Raw genomic sequence first — 14745 nt, 5'->3', positions numbered from 1 at the left:
CTCAAATGCTTTTTACTTGTTTCACTGGTTTGAGAAATGTGCATTGCCTTCTACCTGCCACAGCAATCGCTTTTTGTGAACAGATTTGTATTAGCAATGAATTCATACACAGAGGGGGAAAAACGTATTGAAATGTATCTTGTTTTAGCAAAACAAAACTAATCCATCAGGAGAAAAAAAACCCCATGCCGCTTACTTAACCAACTTCAGAAACGTGTAAATAGGATTTACACATAAAGGACTTACAATACACACATGTGTCCATTACTAACAGGTAAGAGGGTCACCTGGGCAATGGTTTTCACATGAACTGCTGCAGTCTGTTGGTGACTTGCAAGGAATATGAAACAGGTAAATAAAGAAAGCAAGTCTGCTGTCCAGGGGCTCACATTTGCAGAATGATTGCCACATATATTCATTATCTCTGTCACTAGCAAGTGTTCAGAATTCCTCAAATCTGAACAAAATATACAAACAAAAGTCACCACCTAGCTTAAAAAATAGTGCAGAAAATCCATTGGCATAACACACTATAATACTTTGATGGACATAAGGTCTGGAAATCAAAACTCTAAACCAACTCATTTGCCTGATATTTGCAGCTAACCACGAGTATGGCTCTGTTACACACCCCAGCACCAAGCTCTAGATGGCCAAGGTAGTAAAAGCTGAGTTCATTAGAGGTACCTATGCTCTCACTGACTAGCTGTGGACAGCGCTTTGTGAAGCCCAAGTACACAGCCAGAGGCAAGGTTCTACTCTCCAGCCTGATTCAACAAACCCACAACAGCCTCTTATGTATTTCTGTCCTTCCACTACAGCTGATGTCTGCTTTGCTCTACTCTGTCTACCCCAGTCTGGGTTCCATCCATCTCCTGACCCACACTTTCTCCCTGTCCTTCCATCTGCTTCCTCAAGTCTCTGCCTTTCTGATGCAGGACCGTCTTGTTTCTCCTTCCAAACCACAAAACCAGCCAACCAAAACACCTCCAAGAATACCAAAAAGCAACTCACCCCACAAACCCCCCCAACTAATCAAACCAAGGGAAAAAGGCAAGAAAAATATCCTACCCAGAGTGAATTATTGCAAAAAATCTATCAATATGTATTATAAAACTAATATGGATCTTGTCTAGTAAAAAGAAATATTATGTTTGCTATCACATTGATAGATGTTCTATACAACTGTAGGCATTTAGTTTCCTCCCTTCTCAGCAGGAAAGATATCTGATCCCCAGCTTAAACATTGAATCTTAAAACATATAAGAACAATATATTCGTAAACGAAAAGCATCTCTGAATTATACAAAGTATTTTATGAGTCTGTTTATGCTACATTCCTTACAGAGCCCTATGTACAGGTCAATCATTGTTTTTCACTTACTGGCCTTGGTTATCAGTTATATTCCTGTATTTACAAACGTCTGAGTTAATAGATGAAGAGCTCAGAAAAGCTCCTCTTACCTTACCAAAAAAAAAAAAAAAAAAAAGAGTCATATTGTAAAAGTGGTGGAAAAGTATGAGGTGAAGTACTTTTGTTAGATTTTGTTACTAATTCTACTGTTATTTGAGGCAACCAGTACAATTTGCTCCTGCCATTACATTTGTGGACAAGCTAACCAGTCCAGATTTGTTCTGATAAACTCTTTATGTGACTTTATGAGAGATGTTCACCATGCACTCACATCTGCAAGAGATAAGTCACAGATTTGGGAAGTAAATAATTTTGAAACCAGAAACAATGTCTTCTCCACTAGTGAAACTTGACATATGGAACTCACTGCATTAGAAATACCAATATTGCTAATACTGTTATCTACTTGTTGTGCTAGCAGGTTGGATTCTAACAAGTGAGATAATTCTGAAATAAAACATCTGAGAAAGGAGAAAAAACACACCAAAAAGATTCTCCCAAAAACGAAAAATCCAAAACAACAACAACAAAAGTCCCAAACAAACAAGAAAATCCCACTGACCCTCCCCATCACTAACATATTTTAAAAATAATAAAAATTAAATGACCTATGCTATTCAGCATTCCAAGTACAATTTAATAACTTACATCATCTTTACTAATTCTCATTTTACAAAGCAAAGTTGGCAGAAGCTGCTCCATATACGATTTTTCCCCCCCTGGATTATTTGAATAACAACTATCATTGTATTGCCCAGACATGGATTCAGAGAGAAGGAAAATAAAACTACATGTGAATGTCTGTCTTGGACACAGCCCCTCATTTGAGTGTTACCTCAAGTCCCATATGCAAGTCAAGGCATCACACTCCACGAATGGTGATGACTATTTACATGGGCCATTGCTAATTATTTAACCTGATTTACTGTTCTACCTGGAATTAAAATGAGCATAAACCCATTGACTAGCCTGAAAAAAAGAAATGCAATTATCAGCCTGTAAAGATCAAGCAAAACCACATTCTTCCTTCTTTTATCACGAGAGACATAAAAAAGTTTATCACTTTTCAGAAGGAAATTAGAAAACAAAAGAAACATTGCTCCCCCACCACCACCACCACAGGAAGGACAGTGGTCATTTACCTGATACAAGTCCACACTGTGGCCAGTACGATGTCTTCTTTGGACTATATTGGGGTGAAAAGACATTCTCCTCAGCATTCTTTACACTTTGGATCAGCACCTCACCCTTAAGAGTAACTATATGACTATTCCTGAAGACACTTGCAATAATGCTCTATCTGGTGTTCCATAAACTGGCTAAGTATTCCCAAATTCACTACAGCAATGCACCACAACTACCAGGCTTTCAACTGGCAGCCGAGCAGAGAACTGCAAGAGGACAAGGGCATAGGGGAGGGCAGAGCTTCTTTCACAGCTTTGCTGACATAGAATCATTTAGCTAGAAAAGACCCTTAGGGTCATCAAGTCCAAATGTTGACCCAGAACTGCCAAATCCCCCACTAAACCATGTCCTTAAGTACCACATCTCCATGTCCGTTAAATACCTCAAGGGATGGCGATTCCAACACTTCCCTGGGCAGCATGATCCAGTACCTGACCACAAAGAAAGTTTTCCTGATATCCAGAACTGGTTTGTCCATGGAAATGGGTAGCTGTATTGACATGCATAAATCTTGTGAGTAAAACTGCTGTCTTTGCAGAGTTGTAAAGGACAGCACCTGCAAAATTCCAGGAGATATTCTGAATCATTGATCACTTTGATTATAAGAGCTACCGCAGTTTAAAGCAAACTACATGGGACCTTCTGCCTCTCCTTTCCTTTAGTCCCTCTTCCCTAGTACCACACCAAGAAATAAACACTGTTTTTCCCCTGGGCAGCTAATTTTCCTCCTATGTTAGTACCACAGACAGATTCGTAGGCACAAGTGTAGGTCTAGGACTGCAGCATGGAGACCACCCCATTTAATGGCAAAAAAACCCTTAACTTGCCTCAGCTGCCACATCTAATTAACCCTAAGGCAGTAGCAGGTGAAGAGATCATAAAGTAGTTAACTAGTAGGTTTTACAGAGACAGCAATGTTTTTCAGAACCTACATAATAAAGGTTTTGTATTGCATGCAGTGTGCTGTGAAAATGCCGATATTTTGTTTGGATAAACTTAAAAGACAGGTAAACATAATGTGTTCTTACCAATAGCTTTAAACAGCACGAAATAAGTAAAAAGAGACAAAATTGCCATCCCTGAGGTATCACTTTTTCAAAATGCTTTCTATTCTGACTGAAAATTAAAACCACAAATTACTGTGTTTCTTGTATTCAAATATCTATAGCAACTATAAAGAAATAGAGTGTATGCCAACTTCTCAGAACCCCTCTCTGGCTGTAACTAGACTGCCACCCACTTTACTACAGTGATAGGTGAAGAAGAGGTGAAACTTTCAATGCCACTAGTCAAAATCAATTTTTAGGTTTTTTTATTCTACATGCACAATTCTCCATTATCCCTTCTCAGTGTTGGCATTTTCCACAACAAAAATGTTACTGAGAAGGGCAGTAAACCTTAGTGTGACCATAAAGTTTTTTGGTTTGTTTTGTTGTAAATGAAATGGAGGAGAGAAAATAAATGGGGGGAAGGGGGTGTTTACTTGTTTTTCATGATGTAGAATGTATAATAAAATGGGTTAGAAAAAATAAGCCCCAGCCAAATCCCATGGGGTGAAAAAAAATGTAAAGCCGAATTTTCTCAGGTGAATTTTCAAAACTGCAGCAATTCAGCATTTAAATCTTTCAGTCTGCAAACTGCCTAGCACAAATTAGAAGAAAAAAGAAAAAGATAGCACTGCAACCTCAGCATGGTATCTCTGCTCTTACTAGAATGCAAAGACTGCAAGCTCAGCCCAGAGATGTACAGATTATTTTGAACCAATACTTCATATCCAGCCATGCCAGAGTGCCTCAGCCAGTTTGGAGCTCAAACAATGTGGCCACCATTCAGTTCCAGAAGCTTACAGTCTTCTGCATGAGTCCACTAAAGCCTTCAAAGCTCCATTACCTGCTTCGATGACAACAAAAAACATGTCTAATGAATAGCAAAACTGCTTACCAAAAGCATCATTAAAAAATCTGTTATTTAACGTCAGTAGCAGTTTTCCCTATGCTGCCTCAGTTATGTACCGGAATGCAATCCAGGGAAATCAGAACAGCCACCAGCTTCAGAGACAAAAAAGGACAGCAGCAAAGTTCACAGCTGAAATGTAACTATCTCTTTAGCAGTCTAAAGGCAGCTGGTGCCAGCTAAGGCAACCATATTTAAAGTCATTTTTGCAAATACTAGAGTCTGAAACACAATATTTGGCACAAACAAAAGTGGTAGGAAGTGCAAGGGTTTCTCTTTTGGTAAAGCACTGGTCTATTCTCCTCAATTTAAGGAATTATCTTAAATCATTAAAAAACTCCCATACTTTCCAGAATTCTTCTAGGATCTCGTTTGCCATAGACACCTCCCTTCCCCCTGTAGATTAAACACAATGCAGAAGTGCCAAAACATCATGGAAGATTAGATATGAGCTAAAGGAAAGAGAAAGAGGAGGAAAATATAGAAAATGGGTGCGTATCAGTGGCTCTCAAACTTATTGGACTATTACATCCCCTTTCACCATCAAAACTGATCATGAATTCTTTCACCTTGTCTTGGAGAGCAGCTTAAAAAACAGTGTATAAGTACATGTACTGGTTTATACAAACACACATACATAGGCATATTGGCTTCTTGTTGTGACACTGCCCAGGGTCAGAGCAAGGTTAAGGACTGATTCTCTGCTGTCTTCCCAGGTGCACAATATCCAAGGACTTTCTGAATTGGCCTGAAATTTTCACAAGCATCATGAAGATGATGCAGAAAAGCTACACCTTCACTACGGCACGGAACAGCTGTTCCTCTGAACCTGAAGACCAGAGGAAAGTGAAGTTGAATTGTTTTATTAAACCTGAAATGCTCCTGTATGGCACATAATGAAATTAATGTGGGGAGGAGACTGAAGTGTGAAGAAGGGGGGAGGGGAAGAGGCACAGCCCAGCAGCACCACCTTCCATCAGTGAAAACAAAACTCCACCAAGGCTTCAGTTGATGAGAGCTGAGAACTTATAGAACACTATAGAGCCCTATATAAAAACCTCACAGAAAGTGATAAAAAGCACGAAAAGGAAGAAAAAAAAATCCTTGAGCTTGTGATCTTTCTGTTTATTAGCTTAGCTCTTCTGAAAGTCATAAATTCAAACCTCCTTCCTACTTTGTGTATGCTGTGGTTGTGCAGAACTGACAGCAAGCAAACAGCAATAGATCCTCTGTGCTACCAACAGCACTGCAGCACCAGCTTCAGCAGCTTCACAAACATATATAAAATGCAAAGTTCCTATGGGTGGACACACTTCTCTCTTCTCTCAGGTCAACTAAAGACTAAAGTGTTCTTATCTCCTCGCCAATTTTAACGGTATGTGGTGGCAAACAAAATCAATATGAAAGAGGGAAGTCTTGAAAGAAGGCAGTTCAACCCCTTCCTGTAAGCACAGAATTTCAGCAGCTGCAATCTTATTAGCTACTGCAAGTTTAAAAAGACATTTTCTCTTAATCCCTGTGAAACTGGGTTTCAAGTATTCAAAAAGCAAACAGGAGCCTTTGGTGGTGACTTTTGAGCTGCAAACATTGTGAAACTAAAGTGTGTGAGGGGGAAGCAAAAGAGCAATCAAAGTTATATGATTTTGTGATTCACCAGCTCAGACAAACTAGGAAAATAAATATTTCAAACTCTTAAGGGTCCCAAATTCTCACTGAATGTACAAGTATGTTGCTTATCTGAACAGCCTGCGAGATCCCAGGCTGGAAAACTGACTACAGGTCCATAACTTCAGTCAGACATTGTACCTCACATTTCAATTCACAAAACAACACACTTGAAGGATTCCAGTCAGCAGTTACTAGCTGTCAGACCTGTCCTTAAACCTCTGCTAATCCAAGCACATCTCACATGAATTATACATATGCAACCAAATGTCATATACACGCAAGTGTTTAAGTAAAAATGAACACTGTATCCTTTGCTACGCACAGCCTTCCCTGTTTCAGTGTCTGTGCTCAGCAACAGAATCATGTACACCAGGTGTAACTTAGCTGAGGTTCAGTGTAGGCTACCAGGTGAGCATGTTTGAACTAATAGGTCCCAGATGTTTATCCTGGGATAAAGGTGAAGTTTCACAAGAGGATTAAGATGTTGTAAGACTGTGCTGCCCACAGGAGGGACAGTCAAACAAATGATGGATATGACCCAGCCAAAAACTAACCCAGAAGAAAAGGAAGTAGTGTGTCTGCCCTTCCTACCTGCTTGGAGGACCAGCTGACAGTGGGGGTACATGAGCAAGGGCCACCCTTAGCAAAGGCAGGCAGAAAACCTGACCCCTGACAGGAACATGAAAAACAAGACTTCCTCAGTGGTGCAGCTCAGGTTTACACCAGCTGGAGCCACTTGTGAAGCCTTAAGCTTTAGGTCAAGTTACTGTAAATTGAGGTTAATCCAAAGGCAACTAATTATCCTAACACAATCACATATTAATATTTTTGGCTCTGCATTAGCAGAATGATTTTTGGATGTATTCCAGCAAAAGTTGTTCTTCCTGAACTTGACGCTGCCTAGAACTTCACTGCAGTGAAGCAAGTAGATTCTATTTGGTCAATGTGAACCTTAGATTTCACTATGACTGGCTACCCTATGTCAAAACACAATTTGCCCTGCTCCAGCTACAGCTCATAATAACACAACCCACTATCTTTTAAAGGGACACACTTTCTATGAGAGCATATAAAGGTCATCAGAGGCTAGCAGTGCTTGAAGTGAAGACTCTTCATTCCTTTCAGTTTGCTAAACTGAAACCTATTGTGCTGACTAGCTGCAAAAGGAGGTCAGCACAAAAACTCCTTGTCCTAAAGGACAGTAATCACACAGGAGCATCAAGCGTGAGTTGGTATGAAAAGGAGAAGAAAAATGGGAGAGGCTGTGGAGTAAGAAAGACATAGAGATCCACCCTTATAGGAAGAGGAAAATAAAAAGGGTTACACAATGACTCCTTCTATGATGCTTATGAAAGAGAAGGAGCATTGCCGGCCTGGGATTTAATTCTGGTATCATCCCAGTTTTGCATTTACTACTGACTTTACCTCAGTGTGAGCAAGATCAGACATAGCTTATTAACTAAAGAGATGCTTAATCCTACTTAGTCATCAGGCGTGAGTAAGGGCTACAGCATTTGACCTCTTGTGGAAAACAAAACATCTAAAAAATCATCTTTATTTTTCATTTTTGCAATGCCAGAGAAATAAACTATATACACTATAGTGTAACTGATGAACTCCTAAGCACCTATAAAGTAAGTTAAATAGCAATATTACCTGAGAAAGAACACAATAAATGTGCACAGGTTTATGAACATACACATAAGTACACATTAAATACAGCAGGTGCAAACTTTAAAAAAATACTCACAAGCCTGACAGCATTCTTCAGCACTCGATTTCATTACAGACATTATCCATGAATCACTAAGACAAATGAAAATGGTACACTTTTCACTCTGGACACCCTTTTCAACAAAAAGGGCAAAAAGGAGAGACTGAGGGGGAGGGAAGAACTACTTTTCTGTGGTGGAATATTTGCCAACAAGGAAGACGTATAACCAGATTTCTATAATTCTGGATATGTCATTCTGTCCTTGCACAGAGAAAGCTGAAAGGAGTGGCCTGCCCATCTCCCTTCCCTCAGGTAGAAGGGCAATGTGATCATTAACTTCCAGGAGGCAGAGCATTAGCCTAGAATGAGTAAAGAGCAGTACTGGAAAATACCGTATTTTCCAGCCATGTTTTCTGTAACTTTAAACTAATTCTGAACTGGCATAGTAGCTGGGAGCAGAAAAGATGATCTAATAGGTCATTTGACTTCTGTCACTAATTTCTCTGCTCTAAATAACATTTTACGCTTACGGTGTTTAAAACTCAATTTCCTGAGGACTGGTTTTAGGTTTAGAAACGGTCACTGTGACAGTAGCTATCAAACCTAAAATGATGCTAAATAAAGCCTTTAAGGGCCTTAAAACAGGAAGAAGCAGCTCCAGCCCCTTTATACTTCATAAGAAAGCTCACGAGCAAACAAATGTGCATTAGAAGGTCAATGTGGTAATTATACGTGCAGTGTTTCATTGGACAAAAAATGCACAGTAAAAACAACAGTCACGGGGATAAGAAACAGAGGTGATATAACTTGCAATGTTTATTATACATTTGGCTACTGTATACTAAATACACATTATTTATTATTTATTCTAAATATAATGTATGTGTATACACACAGAATCTCTGAACTCCACACAGTAGCACAGATACAGAATCAGAAGACTCTTCCACTGAAAGGAGGAAACAAGAAAGCAGATTAGCTCACAAAGAACCAAAGAACTGAAATGATGTGTTGATATTTCCTGGAACCACTCTGAAGATGAGCAGCAGAGTTTTGGATGGACTGCAAATTTTTCCAATACTTCCTTTGAAAACCAGGCTGCTACAGCATTTTAATAACTCAACTGAAAAGCACAGAAAACAACTTTGGTTTTTGCCAGGTTGAACTGGGGTGGAGGGAAAGGTCCTTGCAGACATTTGCAAACAATTTTAATTCTTGTGCATGCCCCAATCAATGTATGGGAGCAAGCTAGTTCTGCAACCCACTGTTCTCCTCAAGTAGAAAAGGTTGAAATAGTTATAAATCCAGATATATAAAAATTCAGCAAGTGAAAATTTGGTCTATAACAAGACACAAATTCAGGGTAGAACAGCGATTCATGAAATACAGCCAAGCCTATGCTCCTACACCCCGTGTTGAAAAAAGACTCCCATTGACAACTGCCTGTTAGTTGACAGAGTCCTAAACAGTGGAAACTGCATAATCCCTTTCATGAACTCAGGGAGTGAGGGTGCAAACTGAGGGGGTGGCAACAAGAAGCATTGTACAAACTGGACTGCTTGTACTCCATCCAATGAAGAAAATCAGAGTGCATGCCTTTAAATAATCATCTTCTAAAGATGTTTTTTTTTTTTTTACCCAGCTTGCTGAAGGGCACTCAGCACATGTGTCAGCTCCAGCTTCTGGGAGGGTTTGCTGGGTGACTGGCTGCCTGGGATCCAGCACACATCTTCCCTCCCTTCTCAGCATCTCTCAGTTTGGACAGGGAAGGAGACACACACACACACACATACAACTTTCTTTTGATTTTCCTTGATAAGAAAAAAAAAAAGAATTAGGAAAAGTATTCCTTGCTGTCCTCATTGCATTTATTGTCATTTAATCCTGACAGCTTCATTTCCAAACCGTGTAGTTTAATAATCTGAGGGAAGAATTTAATAATGATTTTGCATGAAGAGTAAAGCAGTAGCAGATGCATATGACTGTTCCAGTTTACAGTTATCACTGTAAACCTCTCAACTGGAATTTACCAGAGAATAAAGACAGGGAGAAAACCTTGAAGTATAGTTTACTGTTTTCTCATGCGGGGGAGGAAAAAAAAAAGTTAAATAAAGTTGAATTGCTTGTCTAAATAAAAATTATGATGCACAGAAACAGTGAAACTCACCACGCTGTTATGATTGCTGGAAATTAATAAGTTTGGGGGTTTTCTTTTGATTTTACTATAAAAAAGCATAAATGCCTCAAAGAAACTACTTTTCAACTGCTTTAAGAGGAGCAATTTCTCAGGTTGAAAGCATTACTTTCTTGTGCCCATGGATGTTCCCTAATGCTCTTAGACATTAGTAAAAAACCATCATTAACCCTTTACAAGTGCAACAAAGCAGATGATTTTTTTAATTTTTTTGGCAACATCTGTGTACCTTTGTAAAAAAAATACGTAAATGGATATTTTTGTTTAATAAGGCAGCAAAATGTATCTTTTTAAGATTAAAATCATAGTGCACATCGAGTACATTTAAATAACATGAAGATCACAGCACAGGAATTCAGTTACCATGAATTTCATGGCAAACTACCCTTTCATAAGGCTACTCTTAGCTCTTCAAGTGTCCCAATCTTAGACAAACTAGCAACAGTGAGAGCCGAAACTGCATTTCCTCCTTTTGTTACTTTGTTTCCACAACTTTCACGTTGTAGCTTGGCTTTGTGTCTGTCCCACATCTTCAAGGGAAGGCCAGCAAACGAGCTGCCTGACTAAAAATCCTGACTCTAATGCTCCAGGGGTTTGTAAAGAAGGGGAAAGGACAACGCACCACTAGCTAGGGCCCAGAAGCTGCTCTGGAGCTGGATTGGGACACAGCGCACCACAACGCTGCCCTGGAGAGAAGTCATTCTGAGAATGTCTCCTGAGCCTCCAGCCTCTTTCCTGTATCTTGTGGAAATGAGATGGGATGTGAAAAGGCATTTGAGGACAGTTTGGCTGACGAAAAGACAGTCCCTGTTCGTGGGGTTTGGTGAGCGACTCGGTTACAGCCCGGGAGTAAGTGCACGCCAAGGCGAAGAACCGTGGTGCGGCAGCACCGCGTTCGGGGTGTATTTAAAACCCTCGGTCCTGTGGAAAGGCACCAGGAGGAAGAGAAACATGGTTGTGCCTCGCTGGCTAACATCAGGAAAGCAACAAGATGTCAGTGAGGTTGTTCTGCTTCCTGTTTGCGAAGCGCACACACAACACACACACACATTCCGCCACCCCCACCGCTTTGTGCGGCCCCTGCCCGGCTCCCCCCCGCGCCCCGGCCCCGCTCCCTCCCCGTCCCGCTCCCCGCCTCGCCGGGAGATGCGCCGGGCGGCGGGGGCTGCGCTCCCGAGGAGGCCGGGAGGGGAGGCGGGGGCAGCGCTCGGCGATGAGCTTTTGTTTGCCGCTGGCGAAGCGATCCCCACCTCCTGTGTGTGTCCCCCCCCCCCAAGGAAGCCGGGCTGGGGGCAGGCAGAGCGCCCAGCAGGACGGCACGGGGCAGCGGGAAGGGAGCTGCCCGCCGGGCGTCCCGCAGGGGAGGAGCTGCCCGGCGCTGCGGCCGGGGCTGGGCGGGCTCGGCGCGGCCCCGGAGAAACACTCGGCTCCCTCCTCTCACATACGGGGCGGGGGGGAGCGAGAGGAAGGGCTGCCGCCGAGCCGGCCGCCTCCCCGCCGCTTTGTCCCTGAGACCCCCCGGCGGAGGCCGGCGGCAGCTGCCGCCCCGCCGGACCCTCCCGCACGGCCGCGCCTCCCCGCGCAGCGGGGGAAGGCGAGAGGGAGGGACGTGCGAGGCTTGTAAACCACACGCTGCCATCGCACCTCCCTTCCTCCTCCCTCCTCCCTCCCTCCCTCCTTTCCTCCCCGCCGCTCTCCGCCACCCATTGTGCGCCCGGCAGACGGCGGGGACCCAGCTGCCCCGTACCCGCCCCCGAACGCAGGGCACCCCCGCCCGGGCGCGGGGACACGTCAGGACACACACGCGTGTCCCCCGCAAGGCACAGCCGCCCGCCTGCCCCCGCCGGCCGGGACGAACACCACCAGCCCCCCCCCCCCCCCCGCACCAGAACGACTGGCGGCCGCGACCTGCTATAAATAAGGCTCTGCCGGAGCGCGGGGCCCGGCTCCCCCCGCACCTCCTCTTATTATTCATCATCAGTGCAGCTTGGGAGTGGGAAACTCCGCTTCCTACTTGCCGCTACGCTCCTACCGGCTCAGCCCCCGCCCCCTTTCCCCCCCACACGCCCCCGCCTCCGCTGCTCGCTAAGCTCCTTAAAACCCAAGGAAACTTTGGGAAGCGATTCAGCTCGCGTGGGGAGCCGGGTTGCTGCACGCCGGGGCAGCCCAGGCGAGAAACCTGCCCAACTTTTCCTCCTGCCGCCAGCCCAGCCCGCGGAGCCAACCTTCCGCCTTCCTCCGCGGCGGGATTTAAAAGGCGACCAGCCCCACGCGCGGAAAAGCTGTGGCGAAACACTCACGCACACATACACAAAACCCTCCCCCGGCTCTGGGCAGCCCGCGGCGCACGCCCGGCACTGCTCCTTCCCCCTTATACCCAGGGTAGCTCCACCGTTCCGAAAGGGACGGGGGAAAAAGTTTCTCCGCTCCCCCCGCCCCAGCCCGTGCGAAGTTGCGAAGCGCTCCGGAAGCCCCCCGTCCCACCAGCGACCCTGTCACCGCCAAAGTTGAGCCGAGCCCCGTCCCCCTCTGAAAAGCCACGGGGGCGACCTCCAGCTCATCCCGGCGAGCAACGCGGAGCGGACAGCCACCCCTCCGCCCCCCCGGCCCGCATCCCCTTACCATGATCAGCGTGTGGTTCCTCTGCTCCGCCGTGGCGGATTCGGCATCTTGCTGCTGTTTGCTCTGGTGCTGCTGCTTGCTGCCGCCGCCGGTGCCCGTTTTCTTGGCCCTCTGCTCCAGGGTCCGCTGGTAGAGGCTCACCGTGTCCCTGCGCTCCAGCTCCAGCTGCTCCGCCTGGGCTTGCTGGTACCTGCTCTCGCAGTTGACATGGTGCCGCCGGCAGCCCTCGATGCGCTGCCTCAGCCGCTCCACCACCGTGCTGTGCTTGGGAATGCCGCTGCTATTAGCGTTATTGTTACCGGGAGCGGCGGCAGGAGGGCCGTGGGGAGTGCTGTTAACCCCGATGCCGGCCCCGCCGAGGCTGCTGTTCAGGTTATTGTTGATGCAGATACTGCTGCCATTCGCGGCGGCAGCGGGGGCTGCAAAATCCCCCATCCTCTTCCCCGTGCACACTATTTTGGAAGAACTTTTTATCCTACACTTCACACACACACAGTCTCCTCTGGGGTCCTGATGGGATACTTCTTAGAGAAGCGGGGAGGGGGGGGAAGGGGGCACCATCATGTATCAGGGAAACAGCGATCCCAAGCAAATGTTTCTCTTTCCCCCCAGCCAATCCCTCTCGAGAAGCTCCAAAACATTAAAAAGAGAGAGGGAAGGGGGGAGGGAAATAAAGAGAGAAGGTGCTAAAAGGTTATCACCAGCAACACAACCAACAACCACACACACACACACACACACACAAAAAGCACAACAAACTAAGCAGCAGCAATTCGGGTTAGCAAACTCCAGGAGATATCAGACCAGTTCCTTTCCTCCTCTTTCTTTTTTATAATCCATTATTTCAAAACAGATTCCGTGAGATTTCCGGAGATTTTGCCAAAAGCCTTCTCTCCCCATGTATAAGGAGAAACACACGCGCCCCTCCACATGCACACACATACACATGCACACCCGTTCACACGCACGTTCGCACACACACATCCAAGCACAGGCACACGCTGGGCACACACGGCACACTCACTCGCACTCCCCGGCATCAAAAGACAGGCACAGCCGCTTGCTTATTGTATTTTCCTTCTAGAGAAAAGTTTTGGTGTTTATGCCGCACCGTGTTCGCAAAGTACTTTGGCTGCTGAGTTGCATTTCAACAGGAACCTAAATAGCAAATCCTCGGGCTGGGGGAAGTAAGCACATGAACAATCCGGGCCGAGCTGGAGAGAGGAAAAAAAAAAAAAAAAAGAAGAAGAAAAAAAAAAAAAGTAGAGCTCTGAAGTCTCTGCCAAACGCCGAGCTGATACAGCCTAGCGCTTTGCTCTGCCGTGCTGGCTGCTGCTCCTCCTGCCACCATCACAATGATCAAATGCTCTCCTCCTCCACCTCCTCCTCCTCCATGCGAGCGGAGTGATACCAGGGCAGGAGCGCTCAGTAAACACCGCAGCGGCGGCGGCGGCGGCGGCGGCTCCTCCGGGCCGTGAGGCAGACCCGGGGACAAGGTGCAAAACCCGGCACGGACGTCGCCCAGCAGGAGCGGACATGGCGCTTCTTCGCCCGCAGCGCTCACGCCCGGCGGCGGCGGCGGCGGCGGGGCCGGAGCGGGGCCCACAACACCTGCCGGCCCCGGGGCGCCCCGCGGCCTCCCCGCACCGCGGGGGCGGCCGCTACCCCGACCCCAGCCCCGGCCCCGGCCCCGGCCGGCACACGGCGCCCGGCGGCGGCGGCTCCCGTGCCGAGCCCCGGGCGGGGGGCGGCGGGAGCAGCGCGGGGGGACCCGGCGGGCTGGGCTGGGCTGGGCTGGGCTGGGCTGAACCCCCGCGCCCGGAGCGGCGTGTGCCGCGTTTCCCCTCCTGTGTCAACTGTTGCATAATGAATGGGGAGCGGAGCGCGGAGCCCTGCGCCTCCCCGGCACGGGGCTGAACTTTCTATTTTAGACAACAGAAGAAACATGACACGTTGGGGCAGGAACGTGGTTGTGTGGGGGTTTTTTTGGGTTTT

The 14745-nt window shown here is 46.0% G+C and overlaps 1 protein-coding gene across 1 annotated transcript in view; it reads right to left on the bottom strand.

Annotated features, from left to right (window-relative positions):
* MAML3 (mastermind like transcriptional coactivator 3) overlaps positions 1–14745 on the bottom strand; it is a 265701-nt gene that overhangs the window by 227210 nt on the left and 23746 nt on the right. The window contains exon 3 of the mRNA XM_017820328.1: positions 12751–13574. Coding sequence (XP_017675817.1) covers positions 12751–13185 — 435 coding nt within the window. The 5' untranslated portion in view covers positions 13186–13574. The remainder of the gene's footprint in view (positions 1–12750; positions 13575–14745) is intronic.

The sequence above is a fragment of the Lepidothrix coronata genome, unplaced genomic scaffold (assembly GCF_001604755.1).
Source record: "Lepidothrix coronata isolate B3197 unplaced genomic scaffold, Lepidothrix_coronata-1.0 Scaffold82, whole genome shotgun sequence".
Classification (NCBI taxonomy): domain Eukaryota; kingdom Metazoa; phylum Chordata; class Aves; order Passeriformes; family Pipridae; genus Lepidothrix; species Lepidothrix coronata.
Note: the sequence above shows the minus strand (reverse complement) of the source record. Positions and strands in the feature narration are given on the sequence as shown.